The sequence below is a fragment of the Micropterus dolomieu genome, linkage group LG01, assembly GCF_021292245.1.
Source record: "Micropterus dolomieu isolate WLL.071019.BEF.003 ecotype Adirondacks linkage group LG01, ASM2129224v1, whole genome shotgun sequence".
NCBI classification, from domain to species: Eukaryota; Metazoa; Chordata; class Actinopteri; order Centrarchiformes; family Centrarchidae; genus Micropterus; species Micropterus dolomieu.
The window spans coordinates 36,789,989-36,810,320 of NC_060150.1; the positions used below are offsets into that span (position 1 = coordinate 36,789,989).

General features: G+C 39.5%; 3 protein-coding genes and 1 long non-coding RNA gene across 5 annotated transcripts in view; 3 read left to right on the forward strand and 1 right to left on the reverse strand.

Moving 5' to 3' along the window:
- map3k22 (mitogen-activated protein kinase kinase kinase 22) overlaps nucleotides 1-3,616 on the forward strand; it is a 40,491-nt gene extending 36,875 nt beyond the window's left edge. Inside the window, exon 18 of the mRNA XM_046068299.1 lies at nucleotides 1,428-3,616. Within this exon, the coding sequence (XP_045924255.1) occupies nucleotides 1,428-1,656 (229 nt within the window). The 3' untranslated portion in view covers nucleotides 1,657-3,616. The remainder of the gene's footprint in view (nucleotides 1-1,427) is intronic.
- LOC123982657 lies at nucleotides 368-7,281 on the reverse strand. Its single transcript, XR_006828025.1, has 2 exons — nucleotides 7,114-7,281; nucleotides 368-637 (listed from the first exon to the last, which is right to left on the reverse strand). It is a non-coding gene; the product is annotated as an uncharacterized LOC123982657 (long non-coding RNA).
- cry-dash (cryptochrome DASH) lies at nucleotides 5,649-16,977 on the forward strand. Of its 2 annotated transcripts, none has more exons than XM_046068320.1 (14): nucleotides 5,649-5,828; nucleotides 11,015-11,187; nucleotides 11,774-11,867; nucleotides 11,964-12,094; nucleotides 12,242-12,390; nucleotides 12,803-12,891; nucleotides 13,020-13,093; nucleotides 13,179-13,268; nucleotides 13,516-13,595; nucleotides 13,674-13,733; nucleotides 13,876-14,033; nucleotides 14,229-14,348; nucleotides 14,482-14,658; nucleotides 16,447-16,977. In XM_046068320.1, the coding sequence occupies exons 1-14, from the start codon at nucleotides 5,826-5,828 to the stop codon at nucleotides 16,552-16,554; spliced, it is 1,506 nt and encodes a 501-aa protein (XP_045924276.1). In that variant the 5' UTR covers nucleotides 5,649-5,825; the 3' UTR covers nucleotides 16,555-16,977. The 2 variants fall into 2 exon arrangements, with proteins under 2 accessions (XP_045924276.1, XP_045924268.1); XM_046068312.1 differs by lacking the exon at nucleotides 5,649-5,828 and adding an exon at nucleotides 9,987-10,357.
- A 393-nt stretch (nucleotides 16,978-17,370) lies between these two features.
- myd88 (MYD88 innate immune signal transduction adaptor) overlaps nucleotides 17,371-20,332 on the forward strand; it is a 6,239-nt gene continuing 3,277 nt past the window's right edge. Inside the window, exons 1-3 of the mRNA XM_046068333.1 lie at nucleotides 17,371-17,818; nucleotides 18,372-18,503; nucleotides 20,054-20,231. Coding sequence (XP_045924289.1) covers nucleotides 17,509-17,818; nucleotides 18,372-18,503; nucleotides 20,054-20,231 — 620 coding nt within the window. The 5' untranslated portion in view covers nucleotides 17,371-17,508. The remainder of the gene's footprint in view (nucleotides 17,819-18,371; nucleotides 18,504-20,053; nucleotides 20,232-20,332) is intronic.

The following is a 20,332-nucleotide window of genomic DNA, read 5'->3' on the forward strand; positions in this document are numbered from 1 at the left end:
AGCCATTTTAAATTTGGATTACAAAGCAGAAGTATTAACTTGTAATAGAAATACTGGGGAGAATAAGTCAGCATGAACACCTGTTAAATACAGTATAATACAATTAAAAGCAAAAGGCCTCCAGTAATATATTTTGTTGCTGTCCAATGATAACTATATGTAGGGGCCTTGTTTTAAGCTTTGAATTTAATCTTAAAATGTATCACAGTTAGTTTTTTGGGATTTCCTTTAGCCTAAAACAGGAGAATTGTCTAAACTCACGAAGAGCATTTAATTCAATCAGGAAACCTAAAATTGACCAAATTACTTGTTAAGGCTTACTGTTTGTGAGAACCCAAATGCAGGACTCAACACACAGAATTAGAACTTCAGTTCAAGTTGAATTTATTGGTACAATGCTTAAAGTAATTATGCGCAGAGTCTATGGGTCTAGGGAAAGTCCGGGCTTGAGCCAAGAACAGCAGAGTGAGCGGATCCAGGCAGGGAAGTGGGGGCGGCAGTGGGAGTAGATAAGAGTCCAGAGATCCTGGAAGTGAATTTTGATCCAGCAGGGAGTCCAGAGATCCAGGAGTAGAAGTTCTGAATCCAGGCTCAATAGGAGCGGAGCAGGGGTAGGGGTCAGGTCCAGGCAAGAAGACTGTAAGATACAGGAATTAAGGAATGCTATCAAAATACACAAAGCAGGAGCCAGGTATTTAAAGCAGAGTGGATTGAAGATGATTGGCAGCTGGTGGACCGACTCCTGCACACCTGACTCCCCTCCTCTAATTGGACAGACACTCACTCCCACACACACCGGGAAGGGGAGAGAGAGGGAGAAACAAAGTAACTCTCCACTAGGAAGAAACGGTGCATAACATTACTTTCATGCTCAAGTACTTTGAGTTTATCCAATCTCCTGAGACAAACGTAGTTTTCACTAGAAGCTTATATTCATGAGATAGGACTGTGTCAAAGAACATGAAGCAGTGTTTAACTTTGTCTCTCTCACTCTCTCTCTCAATAGATAGACAGACAGATAAATATATGATGTGATTTGAGGGGCCAAATCGGCATTTCTTTTACGTGGTCATTTTCTGTTGTATTAATAATCTAGGTACAATGCATGACATTGGTGTCTCTCTGCCTTCGAGGCACTGGCAGTTGAGCAATGAAATAAATCCTTGAAACCTTTATGTCCAAATTAATATCAAAGGTACACAAATCAAAAAATGTAATTTCTTTTAATGTAGTTAAGTGTTAAAGGGTCAACTCTTACATTGTTGGTGGTGGTGTAGCATTGACATTGTAAGGTGTTACTGTTGTTATAAGTGTAATATAAACATGAATACATATAGACATAACAACTACATGTAAAACAATATTTGATGCCGATATGATAAAGTTCTGACAATCAACTACCTCTCCTGGATGTTGTTTTTCCTCAGGAGTGTTGCCTGCACTGTTGTGGAAATGTTGACCCAGAAACCTCCATGGGCGGAGTACGAGGCCATGGCAGCCATTTTTAAGATTGCCACCCAGCCTACAAAGCCCATGCTTCCCGAGGGCGTGTCCGACGCTTGCAGGGACTTCCTGCGGCAGGTGTTTGTGGAGGAGAAGTGGCGGCCCACTGCAGACGGTCTGCTCAGCCACCCGTTCGTCCAGGGCAGCTTCTGAGGCCTGAAGACCCCCTTCCCCTCCCCTGCCTGTGAGGCCTCCGCGGCCCTGGCACCTCCCCTCCTCTCCGGCGCCCGCCCCGTCCCCAGGGCCCCCTGTCACCAGGCTCCAGGGCTCAGCATCACTCCAACGTCCTGCCCTGTCATCTATCACCAGTGTCGGCCTTGTCAGGACCCCTGCATCTCTCACCAACTAGCGCAATCTGGATTTTTCCCCAAGAGGCCAGGTTGACTGCTGTCCTCCAGACCTCCAGAGTCCTCCGCGGCATCGCAGTGTGTTGCCCCAGGAGGGGACTGACAAGAAAGCACTTAGCAGTCTCACGAGCTACAGACTGCTGTCCTTTAACAAGAGCAGACGACGTGACCCAAGTTAGAGAGCAGTGGTTTCTGAAGCTTTCTGGGTCTTTATACTCATTTACTGCCGCAGAACAGCGTCTCGATTTGGCTAGACACCATGTAATTGTGAGTGACTAGTGACACTGATCACATCTGATAGTACTGTAAGTACTTATCCGCCTGAGTTAGCTGTGAGACTTAAGGTGGTAAAATATTTTTTATATGACAGACAATAACACACATAAAGTCATCTTAGCAAACGGGTGTCCTGTCGTCACCTAAAAAATGTCAATGTATTTTTGTGAACGCCTTACAGTAAGAATTTGTAAGTAAGAATGTTTTTGTTCTGTTTTTTTTTTTACATCTGAGGGTGGCAGTACCCTACTTTCATAGCACTCACAGCCCCATTCAGAAGGATTGTCAACATTGCACTTTTGATATAATGCATTGAAATATTTCCAACATGCAGGATAATCAACTGATGAGATATTTTTCTATTTGAAGCATTTTTTATGTAATTTCATAAGGAGAATTGTGTAGTGTGTGCCAATGTAAAGAAGAAGAAAAAAAGAACCAAACTTTTGCATTTAGTGTGCAATGTCTATTAAGCAATACCAACACTACTGTAGGAGTCTGTGACATCCATTCCAGCTTCCCATGCAGTGAGCCTTGTGTCCAGAGAAAAAAAGTGCCCAAAGAAAAGTTGCAGAGTCAGAAATTTTCAACAACTTTAGGCTAAAGTTGATGCGCAGTATTAGTCATGTTGGATTGTTTTGTCACCTCAGAGCCCTTACAGCCTTTTCTATGTTATGGCAGCTTCGTGCACAGTACACTGCACAGACCAAATCAGATGCATTGACGTCACATTGTGTTAGTATGAAAAGCATTATGGAAATTAGGTTTAAGTAAGCGTCTCATTTACATTTTTGTTTTTGTAACTTCAATATGAATCCAGTCACCCCATGCCTTTACTTTGCTTTCCAGACTATGAATAGGTCAAGTAATGACTACTTGACAGCACATCATGTCATGTGAGATAAAGCATATTTCAAGTCGCCAAAAAAAGGGTCAAGTTGGACAGAACGAGCGAAAGGCTGTATAAGTGGAGATGAGATGATCCTTTAACTGGGGAGACTGATGTTGGAGGTGTAATGGCTACTTGTAACACAGTGGCACTCAAAGAACGATCAAACCTTTTTTCCCCTGTTCAGTGCCTTATCTGAATCTGCTTGTAAACACAAATGTTCACTGCCAAAGCAGAAAGCTTCTTAATAAGGTGAGCAGCTGTTCAGTAGAGAGCCCACACAGGATTTGCTGAAGTTCTTTTATATGGAAAACAAAAAAAGATTATACTGTAAATACATATTGTTCTGCACTTTTGTATGAAAATTCCTTACATTATATACAAATCTATTTGACGAAATAGCTACGTTATACAGTAGACTGTACTGTGATTTAGACAGAAGTATTTGTCTCTTTGAGAGCTGGTAGGCAGTATGAAAAGGCTGGGAGGCTTTCGATTGGGACAGTTTGTTTTGTCTTAATGAAAAAGCCTTGAAACATGAAATGTATCAAGTCATTGATCTTTTGTACATTTAACTTAATAAATCCAAGGTCTAAGACTATATCCCTGTGTGCTTTTATTGTGTTGTTTTGTGATCCACTTAGGATTTTGTTCTTCTTCTGTGAGCTATACCTATATTACCTATTTTTTGCACTAAATCTGAATTATATACGTGATTAGTGGATTGGATTTTGTAGAAAGCTACACCCATGGTAATGGTTTGTCAATCACAGATAGTCCCACCCTGAAGCATACTCTGCTTTGTGGTCTATTTTCCTCTTAATAGGACCATAATTTAAAAAATGAACATCATGCTGTTTTAAAGAAGACATGAAACTAGCAATTGAGACCATACACTCATACCATTAGTTTTTAATGGAGGCAGACCTCTTTTTGCAACTAGAGGAGTCTCCCCCTGCTGGCTGTTCGATAGAATGCAGGTTTAAGGGACTTGCGCATTCACTTCGCTTCTCAGACCAGAAGCTTCCTGCTTGATTCACATTAATGAACGTATATGGAGGAATATGGAGGTTGTAAATATTCGCGGCCATCAAAAGTTGTCTTCAAAAATTCTGGACGAAAGCAGAAAGTACTAATTCAGACCAAATCACTGAAATGCTCACATTTTTAACTTTACCCATACAAATTATATATCAACGTATTCAGAAATTACTTCTGGTGCTTACGGTGAGTTCATTTCACTGATAGGACCTACATATTCAGATTTTTTGAGTCTTGTTTGATGGGAAGGTTTACAGGGATTAAAAAAGTTTTAAAGGGATCTCTCCCTCTATTTTACCAGCAGGACAATGTGCACAGATGAAGTTACACACAGGTGATGTTGATTGGCTGATTAAACATCAGTGCTTAAACATCAAAGACTGTTCGGTCTAATTTGCATGACTGGCTGCCTCAACTTTAAGACCCATATTGACACAGACACACTCTAATACAATAACATACCCAAATATGAAGCTAGCCAACTAACATTTCTACAAAATGTAGCTAATGGTAATTTAGTAGAAGTATTGATTAGCAAAAGGTGGCTCATTGTTAGTGTTAATTTTAAATGAATGAATGTGAAAGGAGTTCTGAGGCATTATGATGTTGGAAGGCAAAGAATGTTGGTATGAAAAAATTGTTTCTAATATGAATAAATACATCTTGAAAATAAATGTTAAATATTAGCTTATCTGTATAACTTTATCTGTGTTCTTTATTTAAGAATTGCTTTAAAAAAGTGCCCAGTGGTCAAAGCGCAACAGTCCATACGCAAAACCCCAGCCATTGCGCATATGTGTGGTAGCTATTGCTGAACAGCTCAGGGTGGTGGCCTAGGAGTGATTTAGTGGTGGAGCAAGGCCAGCCATGACAAAGCATAAAATTGTTGCTGCCTTTTCTGATGGGAAATCGGTGACAAAAGTGACTTTTGCCGAGATAAGGAGGGGCCCTGCCATGAGGGGGAAGTCTCCACCATATGCATTGACTGTCAAAAGAAAGACGACATGTTCTTTAGAAGTGCTCCTCTGCCTGTATCAGCGAAGCTACGCCAGGCGGCAGAGGTTCTACTAGGAACCTACAAGGACATTGAGGGATGATTGACAGTGAAGGGGGCTCTGGAGTATCATTATAAAATGTGAAATTAACACACCAATCCACCTTGTTCAGCTTTCTGCAATAAAAATATGCCAAAAAGAGAGAGAGGTCATCCCTTTGCGTAACATGACGATGCAGCAGGTAGGATATACATTTGGCTATTTGACATAAAGTTAATTTACAGGGAACAGAGAAGATTTATTAATTTTACAACACAAGGACGTAAGGTAGGGTCGGCTGTGGCTGAAGAGATAGAGCAGGTTTCCCCAGTCGATTTGGTGTGACAATTAAAAACAAACAAATAGAATCAATGGTCAAAAAGGTTATTTTTTTAACCAATCTAAATTAAACAATGATGTAATTAGTGAGAGAGAATATCTAACAACATAGTACCTGATGTTTGCTTTCTTTCGACAGGAGGTCACCGCTCTTTCCCAGGAGGTAGTTGGTGCCTGTGGGGTGATGGACGTGAAGGGGACTCCATACAGCTTAAGCCTTCTGCTAGACGACAACCACATTCTTATTGAGGAAGCACTGTGGGGACTAATAAAAGTGCCTAAGTCCCTCGCTTTCGCTTCCACCCCATCCATCCAACCATCCATCTTCATTCGCTTAACCGGGGTCGGGTCGCACCCCATGGAACCTTATTTTGAAAAATATATGTATGGTAGTCAATGGTAAGAGCCAACTTTTTTGGTTTTTTTATCCCGTTTGAATTCTGCCCTGAATTAGACATGATGTTTGTCAATTTAAAAGATATTTTTGTCTGTCAAGAAAGTTGCAGTTTATTGTAAAACAGTAAAGTAACACAGAGTGTTTCTCAAAACCAAGAATGCAAAGAATAGACTTGTGTTCTTGGGGAGAACGTTCTTGCTAGTCGTTCTTGGAAGAATGAACTTGCAATGTCATGAGCACACAAAACGCTGCTGACGGTTTCAGACGGTGCATTCTTGCTGGCATTGCGCAATACCACCAGCACAGAGGCCCCTGCATTGCTCTAATTATTAAAACAGCCAGGCTTTATCCCCAAAACAAAAAGCTAAGAATCAGGTTTATTGTTGGTTTGAACTTACCAAGATATATTTGCACATAAAATAATTATATAAGATAAAAGCTAATAAAAAGCAAATACTGTGACCCCAACTCTACTGTGCACTAGCAATGTAATGTCTAATATAATAATATTAATAATAATAATAAAGCAAAGACAGTCCCCTTTCATACTATTTCTGATAATTTGTCCCGATGTTTCACAAGACCAGATTTTTTTGTACATCACCATTTTTCTGTACATCATCAAGATGTCTCTTGATCTGAGTTAAAATCTTACAAAATTACTCAGAATGTAATGACAGAATAACAGCGGTATGAACGTTAAAACTATCATACAGCTGTGGGTCTTTACTCTGCCGTTGATGCTGGACTCTGCTGTGTTGGCGCGGGAATTTTAGTAAAACTGCCAATATTCGACATCTACACAGCTGAATTGTCGCCTCAAACCTTCTCAGAAGTGGATTTAGTGATGAAATAATGTACGAAAATAGTACAAAACGTTCTGTTGTTGGCCTCTCAGCTTCTTTCAGCCCCTCACTTGAATGCCGAAATGAATGCTGGGATATCTCTGCCGTCAAATTCACACAAGTTAACCGACACATCCTCGGTAAAATGGGCGTGTCAAGAACTTTTCCGGGATTTTTAACCGTTCTTGCTAAAATGCAAACTTGTGTATTGGGACCTAAAGTCTATGATTGGGGCCACAAAAAATTATGTTTCACAAGAATACAAGAACACAGATTGAGAAAGGCCGTTAGTTTTGTGTGAAATTCGTTCAGTAAACTTCATCTTTTGGCTTGCACAATATACGTCACCAACATGTTAACACAGTAATGCTAGCGAAGGTTTATTGTTTGGTTGCTACTAGCTAGGTATCTTAGCTATTTTCCACACAGAAATATATCTCACCTGATGTGTTTAATCAAACGACTCTCTCCTTTCATCACATCATCTTCTCATGTAAGTTTCTTGACGTTAGCTTTGGTAACGTTAGCTTCAGTCATTGAGAGAAAAAGTTACGGCAATTTGGATTTGTGGTCTTTGTAATTAACCTACCACACCCCTGTCAAAGTTCAAGTTAAGGTGTTAGGAAACGAAATAAGCCATCTCAAGCCAGGAATGAACATTTTATGTATTCCAATTGTTTTACCGTTGTTATTAATACAAAGTTCTAGTACATTTATTTGTTCATTAATCAATTATATATAGGTGTTGGATTTAGATGTAATGGTCTTTAATCAATTAGGATTTACATCAATTACCACCATATCTAACGTTTTGTATATATTGTCAAATAAAATGTGATCTTGTAATGGTTGGCGTTGTCATCTAAACTTTATTTCAGATTTTAAATTAATACCCATTAGCCATGCATGTCTTATTATTAGATTGATAGATTATAGTAGATGTTTATTATTGATGTGGGCTTTTATTTACTTACAGATAAGTATTTAGCTTTTGTGCAAGGAACCTATTGTTTTTGCCAGGATTATTAAGGTTATTCTGCACCTAAGACGCATTTGAGGGACAGGATGCCTGAAACCTCATGAAAATTTGCAGACACGTCAGGACTGCTGAAAATTGTGAAGTTTAGCAGTGGGCTCAGGCTTTGGTGCTGTGCAGAAAATTCACTTGTATTCTACTTTCCTGTGGCTCAGTTTTGTCAAATACTTATTGTATTTTGACAGTATTGTCAGAGTTAGATCGCACCATTAGACTGCAGAGTGGCTTTTCCCCCAAGCTATGGGACTTTTAAAATCAAATTCATCCACAGCACTGCTCCATTGAATTCTACTTACCATTTTATGATTGATTTTGTGTTACTGGATATTGTCTGCTACGTAGCAGAAGGGAGTTACGAACATATTACCTTAAAACCTGTTGTAATGTGATAAAACCCACCTTCCTTCTACTATTTAAAAATATTCCTTTGTCATAGTGTGTAGGGAGCTGTAACATAGAGGTCAATATTGTAGTAGCCTCGAGAAAAAAACTTGTGTCATGATAGGCCGTGTCCTCAGGCAGGAAAAAGAAGGTGTAGTACCCAGAAGCAGACAATGGAATATTGCTGGATGAGAAAGTTTTATTTAATTTACTCAGTACAATTTGAAGTTGTAGTCCAAATTATCCAAAACATAAACTGTCCATGAAACTGGATAACCAAATAGGAACAGAAAATCCACAGGTAAATATAGAGTCCAAAAAACAAATCCACGCAACAATAACCGAAGCAGAAGAGAGAATAAATTCAAGAACATATAGGCAGGGTTGCGGGTAGCAGATGAACTGGGAAGCACATGACAAATGTTCAGTGCTTTATCTGAATCTGCTTGTAAACACAAATGTTCACTGCCAAAGCAGAAAGCTTCTTAATAAGGTGAGCAGCTGTTCAATAGAGAGCACACACAGGATTTGCTGAAGTTCTTTTATATGGAAAAAAATAAGATTATAATGTAAATACATATTGTTCTGCACCTTTGCACTTTGCATTATATACAAATGATGAAACAGCTATGTTATACATTAGACCAGGGGTTCTTAACTTTTCTGGCAGTGAGACCCCTTTTTGAAGTTGAAAATATTTAGCAACACAGACCTGTGAGTTGTGATCAAGTTTCTGCTAATATGACCGTTATGACTTAGCGGCAAACCAAAGATTACAGATCGCCAGCGCTATCATCTTTGATTAGACTGTAAGGACAGCTGATTCGGTGGTTGCCTAGCAACATTAAAAAACTGCAGCGTTTTTCTCTTTTCTTAATTCAACCAAAAAAGCCATTGCTATGCGCCTCACATTTTCGAACCTGCAAAGCGCTTGGGGCCTTATTCTTCTTTGTCGTTTTATAGTGGTTGGCATCACCGCCACCTGCTGGATTAAACAGTGCAAAATATTTTTAGTGTCCACCCAAAGTGATTCCATTCACAAGTCCATCTAGTTAGTTTTTTTTATTTATTTTTGTGTCTATAGCAGCATTCTTGCGACCCCCCTGGGACCAGGTCCCGACCCCCAGGGGGGTCCCGACCCCCAGGTTAAGAACCACTGCATTAGACTGAACTGTGACAGGACAGGAGTATGTATGATTGTCTCTTTGAGAGCTCATAGGCAGTATGAAAATGCTGCGAGGCTTTTGATTGGAACATTTTGTTTTGTCTTAATGACAAATCCTTAAAACATGAAATGTATCAAGTCATTGATCTTTTGTATATTCTTTATAATTACTTAACTTACTTAATTACTACATTACTTAATAAATCCAAGGTCTAAGACAGTTTCCCTGTGTGATTTTATTGTGTTGTTTTGTGATCACTTTTGCCCTTGTTGCAGGTTTATTCACTTTTATCTTCTTCTGTGAGGTACCTATTTTTGCACTGAATTATCTGAAATATGCTTTAAAACTAGAATATGTTCCTTTTTTAGTTTAGTAAAATAGTTTTTTTAAAGTTTTTTCTTCAAAGTGTAGAATTATTATTTTGAATTTGTTTATGTTAAGTCATAATATAACGTATTGCGTTTTCTTTCTTGTTTCATATGGACAATCATAACAAAATTAGTTAATTAATGGATTGGGTTTTATATAGACACTCACAGGCCACTTTATTAGGTACACCTGTACAACCTAGTGCAAAACAACTCCTTTGTAACAATTGGTAACTTTCGGTTACAAAACTTATACATTTTCAGTTTTGTTGACACGGTCAGAAAGGTGATGATGATTGTTGTACTTTATGTTTATTATTGTGGTCGTAGTGGGTGGCGGTGTTGAATGGTGTTTCAAATGCCCCACCGGGGGGGGGGTAACGTGGCTAGTGTGTGTGTATGTATGTGCATAAATATAAATGGGTTATGTAGGTAAAGCACGTAATTGAATGTGTAGGTGAAAACTGATTCTATAAGCTTTATCGCTTGAGGCAGAGCAGCAACCACCTTACAAAACCTCTCGTTTCGTAACGTCGTGTCTGAAAACGTGACGGACTCCCTCGGCACGAACAGCCGACACTGAAGACCGGTAGACGCTGCTCTTTGACACGAAGCACTGTTGGTGTTTCTGATACAACTATTGCAGCTAACGTTATATTGAAAGCAATAAGTATGTCTACCTCCCGTACAATCATATGTTTACTAAGAAACGACTTGCGTCTTCACGACAATGAGGTAAGAATATCCATCTGTTACTTCTCCATAGATATTAAATCCGACGTTATTTAACTCTCGAACTATATAACTTGCAAGTAAACGTGTGGGATTTGCTTTGTTACCGTCGTTACGAGGACATTTTGTGCATATTACGAAGTGTTTGCCAGTAGCATGAAGCTCGCAACAACATCACTTCCGGTGTAAGTTATTGAAAATAAAAGCCTATTTTTTCAAAAAGTAAATGATCCGACTTTATGAATTCGTAATAAAACGGCACACGTTATAAGTAATAATATTATTCCTGTCCTGCCTTGTGATCTTATTTCTAGCTTTGTCAGACAACAAGCCTTCTGTCATCCAGAGAATGGTGACATGCACCACTTTTGGTTGCATTTTTCAAAATAAAAGACGGAGTCTCTAAATGGAGCATTTGTTTACTTTCAGTGTCCATAAAACATACATTTAAATTAAGATGATGTGTTTCCAACCCTAGCTGGCATGGTTTAGTTGTATGCCACAACCAGCCACAGCACTGTTCTTACAACAGTCTTTTGCATGTCTAATCAAATTATTCACTATTTCCATATTTAAGTGTTTGCTGCCACTACATTCATGCCATGATAATTTTTCCTACGAGATGATGGTATGACACATATTTGTACTCTTCACATGCAGCTTTTCCACTGGGCTCAAAGAAATGCAGAGTACATCGTCCCACTGTACTGCTTCGACCCCAGACATTATGTGGGAACATACAACTACAACCTACCAAAGACTGGGCCTTTCCGCCTGCGCTTCTTACTACAGAGCATCAGGGACCTCAGAAGCACGCTGCTCAACAAGGGCAGGTAACTAAACTGTTGTTTGTTTTCTGTTTTCCTGTATGTGACTCTAATATATCTGTCTTCTACTGCTTTATTTACATTGCTGACCTTCTCCACAGCTTTGCTCTGTCTTTGTTAGAGCACTGAAGAACCATCGTCTATTTACAAGGTTTAAAAGTGGTCATGAGCTTTTGTATCAGTTCTTCTCGATTCTTTGTTGTACAACCAGAGTCTGTAACATTTTAGTATTTTATGTATTTTGGTCTTGTATCTGTGTCTGTCCTGTGTCTATGTCTTGCTGCAGAACCAATTGCCCTACGGGGACAAATAAAGTTAAAGTTAAGTATTATGTTATTGTTGCACAAACACTCTGTGCGGGCCTTGTCCTCGGCTTTCTAGGAATTAATAGATACAGATGTAACAGGATCAGGACACACCTGGGCTCATAGGGGGTTATGTCTAGCTGCCACACACTGTTCCCATAATTTTTTTTTCTGGTCAGCAGGGGGGAAGTCACTCGCTCTCTAACCAGGATGCAGCTTGCCCGGCATGGTGTTAATTCAGACTTTGTGTGTGTGTGTGTGTGTGTGTGTGTGTGTGTGTGAGACAGCAACCTCGTGGTGAGACATGGTAAGCCAGAGGAGGTAGTTGCCGACCTCATCAAGCAACTGGGCTCTGTCAGCGCAGTGGCTTTCCACGAAGAGGTAGTAAACCGTCTTTCTCTTATTGTAATTGTCACCGCTGCATTACATTGTCTGGTTATTTTGACCTGGTTTGTCCATGATGCATTCACATTCAAGGTATGCTCGGAAGAACTAAACGTGGAGAAACGAGTGAAGGATGTCTGTGCACTGATGAAGATCAAAGTTCACACCTGCTGGGGGGCTACACTGTACCACAGAGATGATCTTCCTTTTCACCACATATCTAGGTGAGAGAGGATATGGCTTGCCTGGGACAAAGCATTCAATTTATGCTTAACATCCTGTTTTTGACTACAGCAATATTCATCAGAGATGTAGATTAAGAAGTATTAAGTGCTTAGAATATCTTGTAACATTTCCTCCTGGTTTGTTAGGCTGCCTGATGTGTACACTCAGTTCAGGAAGGCAGTGGAGACACAGAGCAGAGTGAGGCCTGTGTTCCCAGACCCCGAGCAGCTCAAGCCTCTCCCCCAAGGGCTGGAGGAAGGAGCCATTCCTACAGTAGAGGACCTGCAACAGACAGGTAAATAATCCTAATGTTTATCTGATCAATCCAAATGATTTAATTCATACAGTAAATCTTGCACCTTCCCCCTTGTGTCTTTGCAGAAACACTATGGCTATATCTGTATCACCAAAACCATTTCCTGTACATTTATTTTATGTACTTATTAAATTGACTTTTGTGTAAATGTCTTTACCTGTTATTGGCAAATGTGCATTTTGCGCAGTGCCTCTGTTGAGCAAACCACTGCTGCTACTTTCAGAATTCAATAGGCAGACTGCTGAGCAAAGATTTCTTCATTAAACTAAGCAAGTGAGCAGACTGCCTTGATTTCCATGTATATGATTAAGCTTTTATGGTTCTGTGTGTCTCATTGTGCAACAGGGAGTGTTAAACATGTATGAAATCTTCTCTTGTTTTATTCTAATAGAGCCTATGACTGATCCTCGCTCAGCCTTCCCCTGCAGTGGTGGTGAAAGTCAGGCTCTGGCCAGACTCAAACACTATTTCTGGGACACTGTGAGTACAACTGAGTACAAGTAGGCACTAGCTGCTGTTTCTAAAATGCAAAAAAAACAACACATATGAGGATGTGTTATCTACTATGTTGTTGTATGTTATAAATATGTTATATGTCTGTTTTGTAGGATGCAGTTGCAACTTACAAGGAGACTCGTAATGGCTTGATTGGTGTGGATTATTCCACTAAATTTGCATCTTGGTGAGTGTTATTGCATAATTTCCTCTTCTTCCATGTAAGTATTTCCTAAAAATATATCTAACTGTGCTCCACTGGTATTCTGCAGGCTGGCGATGGGTTGCATTTCACCACGGTATATTTATCATCAGATCAAGCAGTATGAGAGGGAGCGGACAGCCAATCAGAGCACGTACTGGTGAGTATGGAGTTAAAAATGACTTAGATGTGTGAGATACAATACAATAGATATTGTATAGTAGTGCCATACTGATATGGTATGTACAAACTCTCTATGTACAAAATCTCTGTATTTGATGAAATAAAGCAATAATGTGTCAAAATGTATATGTACATTGGGAAAAATTACCAGTTTTTAATGGAAATATAATATGTGCTCTGAAATTTGTTTTTACTTTCTGACAATCGTCACTGCTGTCTTTCAGGGTCATTTTTGAACTTTTGTGGAGGGATTACTTCAGGTTTGTAGGTGTCAAATATGGAAACAGGCTGTTTCAGGTCAAAGGTAAAATAAGCTCAAGTTTTTAACTAATTTTTTTATTCACTATACATTAATTTAAAGCTCATGGTAATTTTATCTCAGGTCTTCAAGACAAGTCTGTTCCATGGAAAAAGGACATGGAGCTTTTTAATGCGTGGAAAGGTTTGCATCATTGCTCAATTACACAAAATATTCTTTATTAAAAATCAAGTAGTGTCTTTAAGAGGTGCATTAGCAGTGTATGTACAGTATATGTATTAGCAGCCCAAAATATGTTTTGTATTTTATGTATTTGTAATTACAGAAGGGCGAACCGGAGTGCCCTTCGTGGATGCCAACATGAGAGAATTGGCAATGACAGGCTTCATGTCCAACAGGGGGCGACAAAATGTTGCTAGCTTCCTCACAAAAGACCTGGGCCTGGACTGGAGGATGGGAGCTGAGTGGTTTGAATATCTTCTGGTAAATAGTGAGGGCCAGAGTTTCAACCAATTTTTTAGGACCTAATTAGTAATGTGAAAAATTATTTAATTATTGAGATGTTGTGGAATAGAAGTACTTAGCTCAGCCATTCAGTCCTTTTTTTAGTTTTATGTATGGGTGATGAAACTCACTCACAAGTGTCTTGTCCTCATCATTTTTAATTTTCCTCCAAAGATTGACTATGATGTCTGCAGCAACTACGGCAACTGGCTTTACAGTGCTGGTGTAGGAAATGACCCCAGAGAAAACAGGAAGTTCAACATGATCAAGCAAGGCCTTGACTACGACAATAATGTACGTTTCTACACAGAATTCCTGAGTCACAGTGTTTGTGAAAGTATCACTGTCACAATGGTGGTGATGAAACATGTACAAATGTGAAGAGAGCTGTGATTCAGTCACTGAATGACTCAGATTACTGTTTTAGGGTGACTATGTGCGGCAGTGGGTTCCTGAGCTGCACGGCATCAGGGGAGCTGACGTGCACACGCCCTGGACACTCAGCACTGCAGCACTGTCACATGCTCAAGTGTCCCTTGGTGAGACCTACCCCACCCCCATCATCATAGCGCCTGAATGGAGCAGACACGCTAACAAGAAACCGGTGGGTGGGTGAAAAAGAGAAGTGCATAGTATGCCCATGTGGGCTGCTGCTGTAATAGTTTTTTTTCAATCCTTTTATGGCTGTAAACAAAAGTGGCGCAATGTAAGTACCTATACTCAATTACTATACTTAAGTTAATTATACAAATACCTCAAATACCTTTTAAATATTTCTATTTAAAGCTGCTTAATACTACAAACTACATCACAATTCAGAAGGATACTGTATACTGCACTTTTTACACTTCTACATTAGAGGGCTATGAGTTGTTAGCAGTTCTTCTAAAAGAGAGATTTCTCCTCTAAACATTGCAAATTGCTGGATGAACAAATTATAAAGTATTTCACAAAAGTTCCCAACTTAGGGGAACTGCTGGACAAAAACTACCTGCATAGAAAGTATTTAAAATTAGCTTCACTTTGTCCAGCTACAACAGACACTTGATATAGCACTTGATTTCACTCACATGGGTACTTTTTCTGTTAAATTGTTACTTTTGGTACTTTAAGGAAATTTAGTAGGCACTACTTCTTTACTTAAACTTAAGTAGGATTTTACATGCAGGACTTTGGTGTGTGTAAGTTTAAACTTAGCCTAGTTATAACGTAAATTATGAAGTTGTGATTTATACATAAGTGAAATGAAAGCAGTTGCACCACGGAGAAAAATTACAACATAACTCATTAACTACTAAATAGTTACACATGCCCCAGGGTGGCTGTAGATAATAAAATGTCACAGAATTTCCTCACTGCTGGTAAAAGAGCATTTTTTCCCTAGACAAGTGCTTCATGCCAGCTAAAACGCATAGTAAACGTGATGTTTTAATTATTTCTTTGGCCATTTGCCTTTACGTCCAAACTAGTCATGCAATGCCCCAAGTTATTGTAGTGCAACCAATTTTAGTAGCTGACTTAGTTACGAACTAGTAGTTACTAAGTCTCTAGTGTCAACTTTACACCATAACCTTGGAGAGATCTTTTGCAACCCAGTGCTGAATACTTCAGAATCAGCTTTATTTGGCAGGTATGTGTCTACATACGAGGTATTACAGATTATACCTTGCTCACAAGGTGCTTACTCATGACAAGCGTAAACAAAGAACACACGGCAAGAATTAGACAGTATACAGTACACACACATATGTCTGTGAAGGTTCTCAGTCATCCAGGTCATAGTTATCCTATCTTCAGCAAAATCCAGTTGCTATTGACTTTAACCTTGATTGGATACACACCATGAACCAAAACAACAAAATTGTAGACAGATCAAGACAATAGCGCAAAGGAAGCTGGAGTAAATAAGTAGTTTTGTGCTCATGTTATGTATGTGAGGTGGATATGATACAGTAGGCTATATAAAATATATACAGTATAAACAGCACTGAGTTACAGAATGATGATTAAATAATAAGTAGTAAACAGGTGGATGTTAGAGTCAGTGTTACTGGGTTGTTCCTGACACAGTGTGTCAGAAATTAACTGTTCATCAGAGTGATGGCCTGTGGAAAGAAACTGTTCCTGTGTCTGTTCATTGTGGCATACAGCGTTCAGAGGGGAGAAGCTGGAACAAGTTGGGTCCAGGGTGTGATGGATTTGCAGTGATGTTTCCTTCATGTCTCCTGACTCTGGGCATCTCTTCCACCATTGGCAAAAATAATACTTATTGGCATGTGTAAAATAAAAAAGTAAAAAAAAACAGGCATTAACTTAAACAGGCAATGTTCCCTAGCCCTCGTCTTTTAAACCACTACAGTAAGGGCAAATGTTTGTTTTCCTTTTATTTCAGAGTGGCATGGGGCCTTCACCAAGAGGAAAGAAAGGCCCATCTCACACTCCCAAACAACATCGGGACAGAGGCATAGATTTCTATTTCTCCAAAAGCAAAAACCTGTGATCTGCCTCAAAGCAAACACAAACACGTGGGTGGATGATCAGGGGATGGAAACTTCAGTGATCACCACAAACTTGGACTGTTTCTGTAAAATCTGTATTGCACACAGACAACGCGGTGATCTAGGGAAGTTGTCTGATGAGGAAATGCACAGTTCTAGTTACATGTGAACTTGACTAATGTATATGTACACAACACATGCCACCAGTTCTCTGGAAAAACAGGCCTCGTACCTTTCCCGGACTCATTTTATAAGTTTCCTGTTTCCTGCAACAGCAACAGTGAAAGCCACATTGTGGTTTTTAATTTTGATGCAGTAGACCAGTTATAATGAGTTATCTGTTGATGTTCATGTGCAGATGTTATTGCTTTTAATTCATTGTCAGTTTGCCTGTTTGTGGCAGTTTCAAAATAAAATAGGTAAATTTTTGAATGTGAGTTTATTACATTCTTTTCATTCTGAATTCTGAATCTCTTGATTCCAGTTTTATATTAAATAAGTGATATCAAAGGAGGGCGGTAGACCAGCGCTTCCTTGGGGGGAGTTATGAATGTAGACAAGAAAGGGGAACAGAAACACTTCAGCGCCCATTTCAGTTACTCACATTTTCCTGTGGTGCCCACTGCTGCAAGCCATTTTACTAATCAATAAAAGCGATCTGTTTCATTTCCGTCACCAACGCGACAATGCCAGTGAACTAACAAGTATTATCTATTGAAAGTGCACTTTTTTGGCCAGTGGTGTCTGCACTGTAGGTGCACAGAAGGCCACGCCCCCCCTCCTCTCGCGTGACGCAGTCCTCCAGTTGACTTCACTTCCGTGTTCTCTTGACAGGTAAGCTGTGGACGCCTGAAAACAAGTCACTACTGCAAGTCACGTCGTCGAAACAATGTTTCCCCGTTTGTATTTTTAACTAAAGCCCGTCGTCTCGCGGGGGTCTCGGGAAACTTTCGGACATGGCGTGTGCCGATCCAGAATTGGACGTGGCGAAGATTCCTCTGATTGCGCTGAATGTGAGCGTGCGGAAAAAGTTGGGGCTGTATCTCAACCCCAGGAACACAGTGGCCGCGGACTGGATGGCCGTCGCAGAGGCCATGGGCTTCACTTACCTGGAGATAAAGAACTATGAAGCAGCTCGCAGCCCCACTGTAAAGCTCCTGGAGGACTGGCAGGCCCGGTCCACAGACGCCACGGTGGGGAGGCTGCTCTCCATCCTGGAGGAGGTGGAGAGAAAAGACATTGTGGAGGATCTTCGTCCCTTAATAGGTGCGTTAGTGTTTGGAAGTTCTGTTTATTTTCTACCTTTTAAACCATATGTCGTTGTTAGCCTCTTATTATTACAGGAAATAATAATAATAGCTTTATTTCTCTATCACTTTTCAGTACATGTATGAGCTAAAAAAAAAAAATAGTTTACAATAATCAATATAAAAGCATACAAATGTCGAAATAAAATAAAAAGATAAAACAATTGGCATCACACAGTGATTTACGACAATCCTATAGGAGGTCTATAGGAAACGTAAACAAGTCAAATTGTGTGATTCATGCCTGAATTCCCTTGTTACAAAACATGAGTCAGAATGTGTTTAAAAACATTCCCAAGGACACTCAAACTGTCCAATGAAGTTGATAAATGCCCCCAAAACAACTAGGAAAGATGACGTTTCAGTTCAGCAACTATTCGCATTTCTACAAATTAGTTCTCAAAGTACATTTCATAAAATTCAGTCCACTTTCTAAACCTGTCCCCTCATGACTGTATGCAAACTGATGCGTGTGTGTGTGGTTTGCACATATACACCTTGTTTTGTACCAGATGAGGATGTCAGGAAGTATTGTGAAAGTCTGAAGAAGAAGGCTGAACCCCCTGTTCAGGTTCATGAGGTTGACAGCTGTGTCCCCCGCACCCCAGAGAGGTTCGGCATCACCCTGGAGGACGATCCCGAAGGTCAGTATTTGTGTACTCTTTACATTTGCTTTATTATTTAAATACTTTATACAAATAGAAGGCAGTGCCACTGGTTAAACACACATTGATTCGTGTCTATATACATATCACAAATAAAACCCTGCAGTCCAAAAGCATTAATCACTACTGGACACGATTCAGCACAATGAAGCTAATCATTGCTTCCTCAGCCATAGTAGAGCTGCCACTACATGACTAGACTGGACTTTACTTGGGTATTTCCATTTTATGCAACTTTGTCTTCTACACAAAATCCGTCTGATGGCTGTAGTCACTAGTGACTTTGCAGATTAACATTTTACACACAAAACAAAATGATCAGAATGTTTTTACTAAAATATGATGGAACACCCAACAGTATATGAAGTAGCTCCAGCCAAACCAACTACAACAATAAAATGCTGCTTACATGTTAATAAATCATGAATAATAATCCTGTCATGTAATGTAACAACATCACGATTGATATTTTAAGTGCATTTTTCCAATAAAACTTCATTAAGTAAGTACATTTAGATAATGTTGTGTTACCACTTTAACTTAATTAAAGGATCTTCTTCCAACATTTGTAATAAGAAGATTGTCAAACTACATGTACAACCATTATATTAAAATAAACAAGATAAAATGCATGTTCTGATTAATTAATAGGTACAAGTTGTTGTGCAAATGTTCTGCTTGACTTGTTAAGAGTGTGAGTGGCAACATCAACAGCCATTTAGCATAGTGAGTACTAATATTTTAGTTACATTTTTCCAATAAAAGATAATTTTGTGTTAACACTTTAACTTAAGGATTTGAGTACTTCCACCATCGGTAATAAGAAGATGAAACTTGTAACAAATCAGAGTTACAGTTACAGCCGTTATATTAGAATAAACGTGATAAAATGCATGTTATGTTTAATTAAGTTGTTGTGCTTATATTCTGTTTAACTTGTTAGAGTGTGAGTGCACAACTGTTACCTGATCAACACCAAGAGAAGAGATTATAAGTATGCACTAATACATGTTGGATGAAACTATGTAAAAAAAGAAACCTTTAATTAATTAGAATTTCTTTTCTAGGTTACCAGCAATCAATAGCTTTTGCCTTTCTTTAAAAATTCCCATGCCACCTGCCCTAATCTCTCCAGATACATCCCCTAAACGTCTTAGCATCTCTGCTATAACTCTGACTTTGTAATGCAGCTATAAAAGCTGGTGTATTTGCTCAAGTCAAACTTGAGATAGTGGTCGCTGCATTATTTTCTGTGGTAAGGCATCACACAGGAAAGGCCCCAACTTGTCTCCTAATCCGACAAATCATGTAAAGCTCTAATCAGACATGTCTGCACTAGTACACCGTGTGTGTGTGTGTGTGTGTGTGTGTGTGTGTGTGTGTGTGTGTGTGTGTGTGTGTGTGTGTGTGTGTGTGTGTGTGTGTGTGTGTGTGTGTGTGTGTGTTGTTGCAAGCTGTTGCTTAGTACATGGCGTTATAAGGATAAATAAATTTGTGTTAGTGAATTGAATTATCTGAATTGAATCTAGGGGCTCCTGAGCTGTTTGATGCCTTCATCTGCTACTGCCAGAGTGACTTCGAGTTTGTCCATGAGATGATCAAGGAGCTGGAACAGACAGAGTACAGGCTGAAGCTGTGCGTGTTCGACAGAGATGTCCTCCCGGGCTCTTGTGTATGGACCATCACTAGTGAACTCATTGAAAAAAGGTGGGATATCGACACATGCTTACCATGCTCAGCTCTACTTTGTCTACTTCTGGTTAGTTTAACAGTTTAACCAGAAGAAGAAACACACTGGCACATGGGGC

Coding starts and splice junctions, on each gene's coding strand:
- cry-dash (XM_046068312.1), top strand. CDS start 10,295: ATGTCTACCTCCCGTACAATCATATGTTTACTAAGAAACGACTTGCGT. Junction 12,892..13,019: donor AACACTATTTCTGGGACACT/GTGAGTACAACT, acceptor TCTGTTTTGTAG/GATGCAGTTGCAACTTACAA. Junction 14,659..16,446: donor GACACGCTAACAAGAAACCG/GTGGGTGGGTGA, acceptor CTTTTATTTCAG/AGTGGCATGGGGCCTTCACC.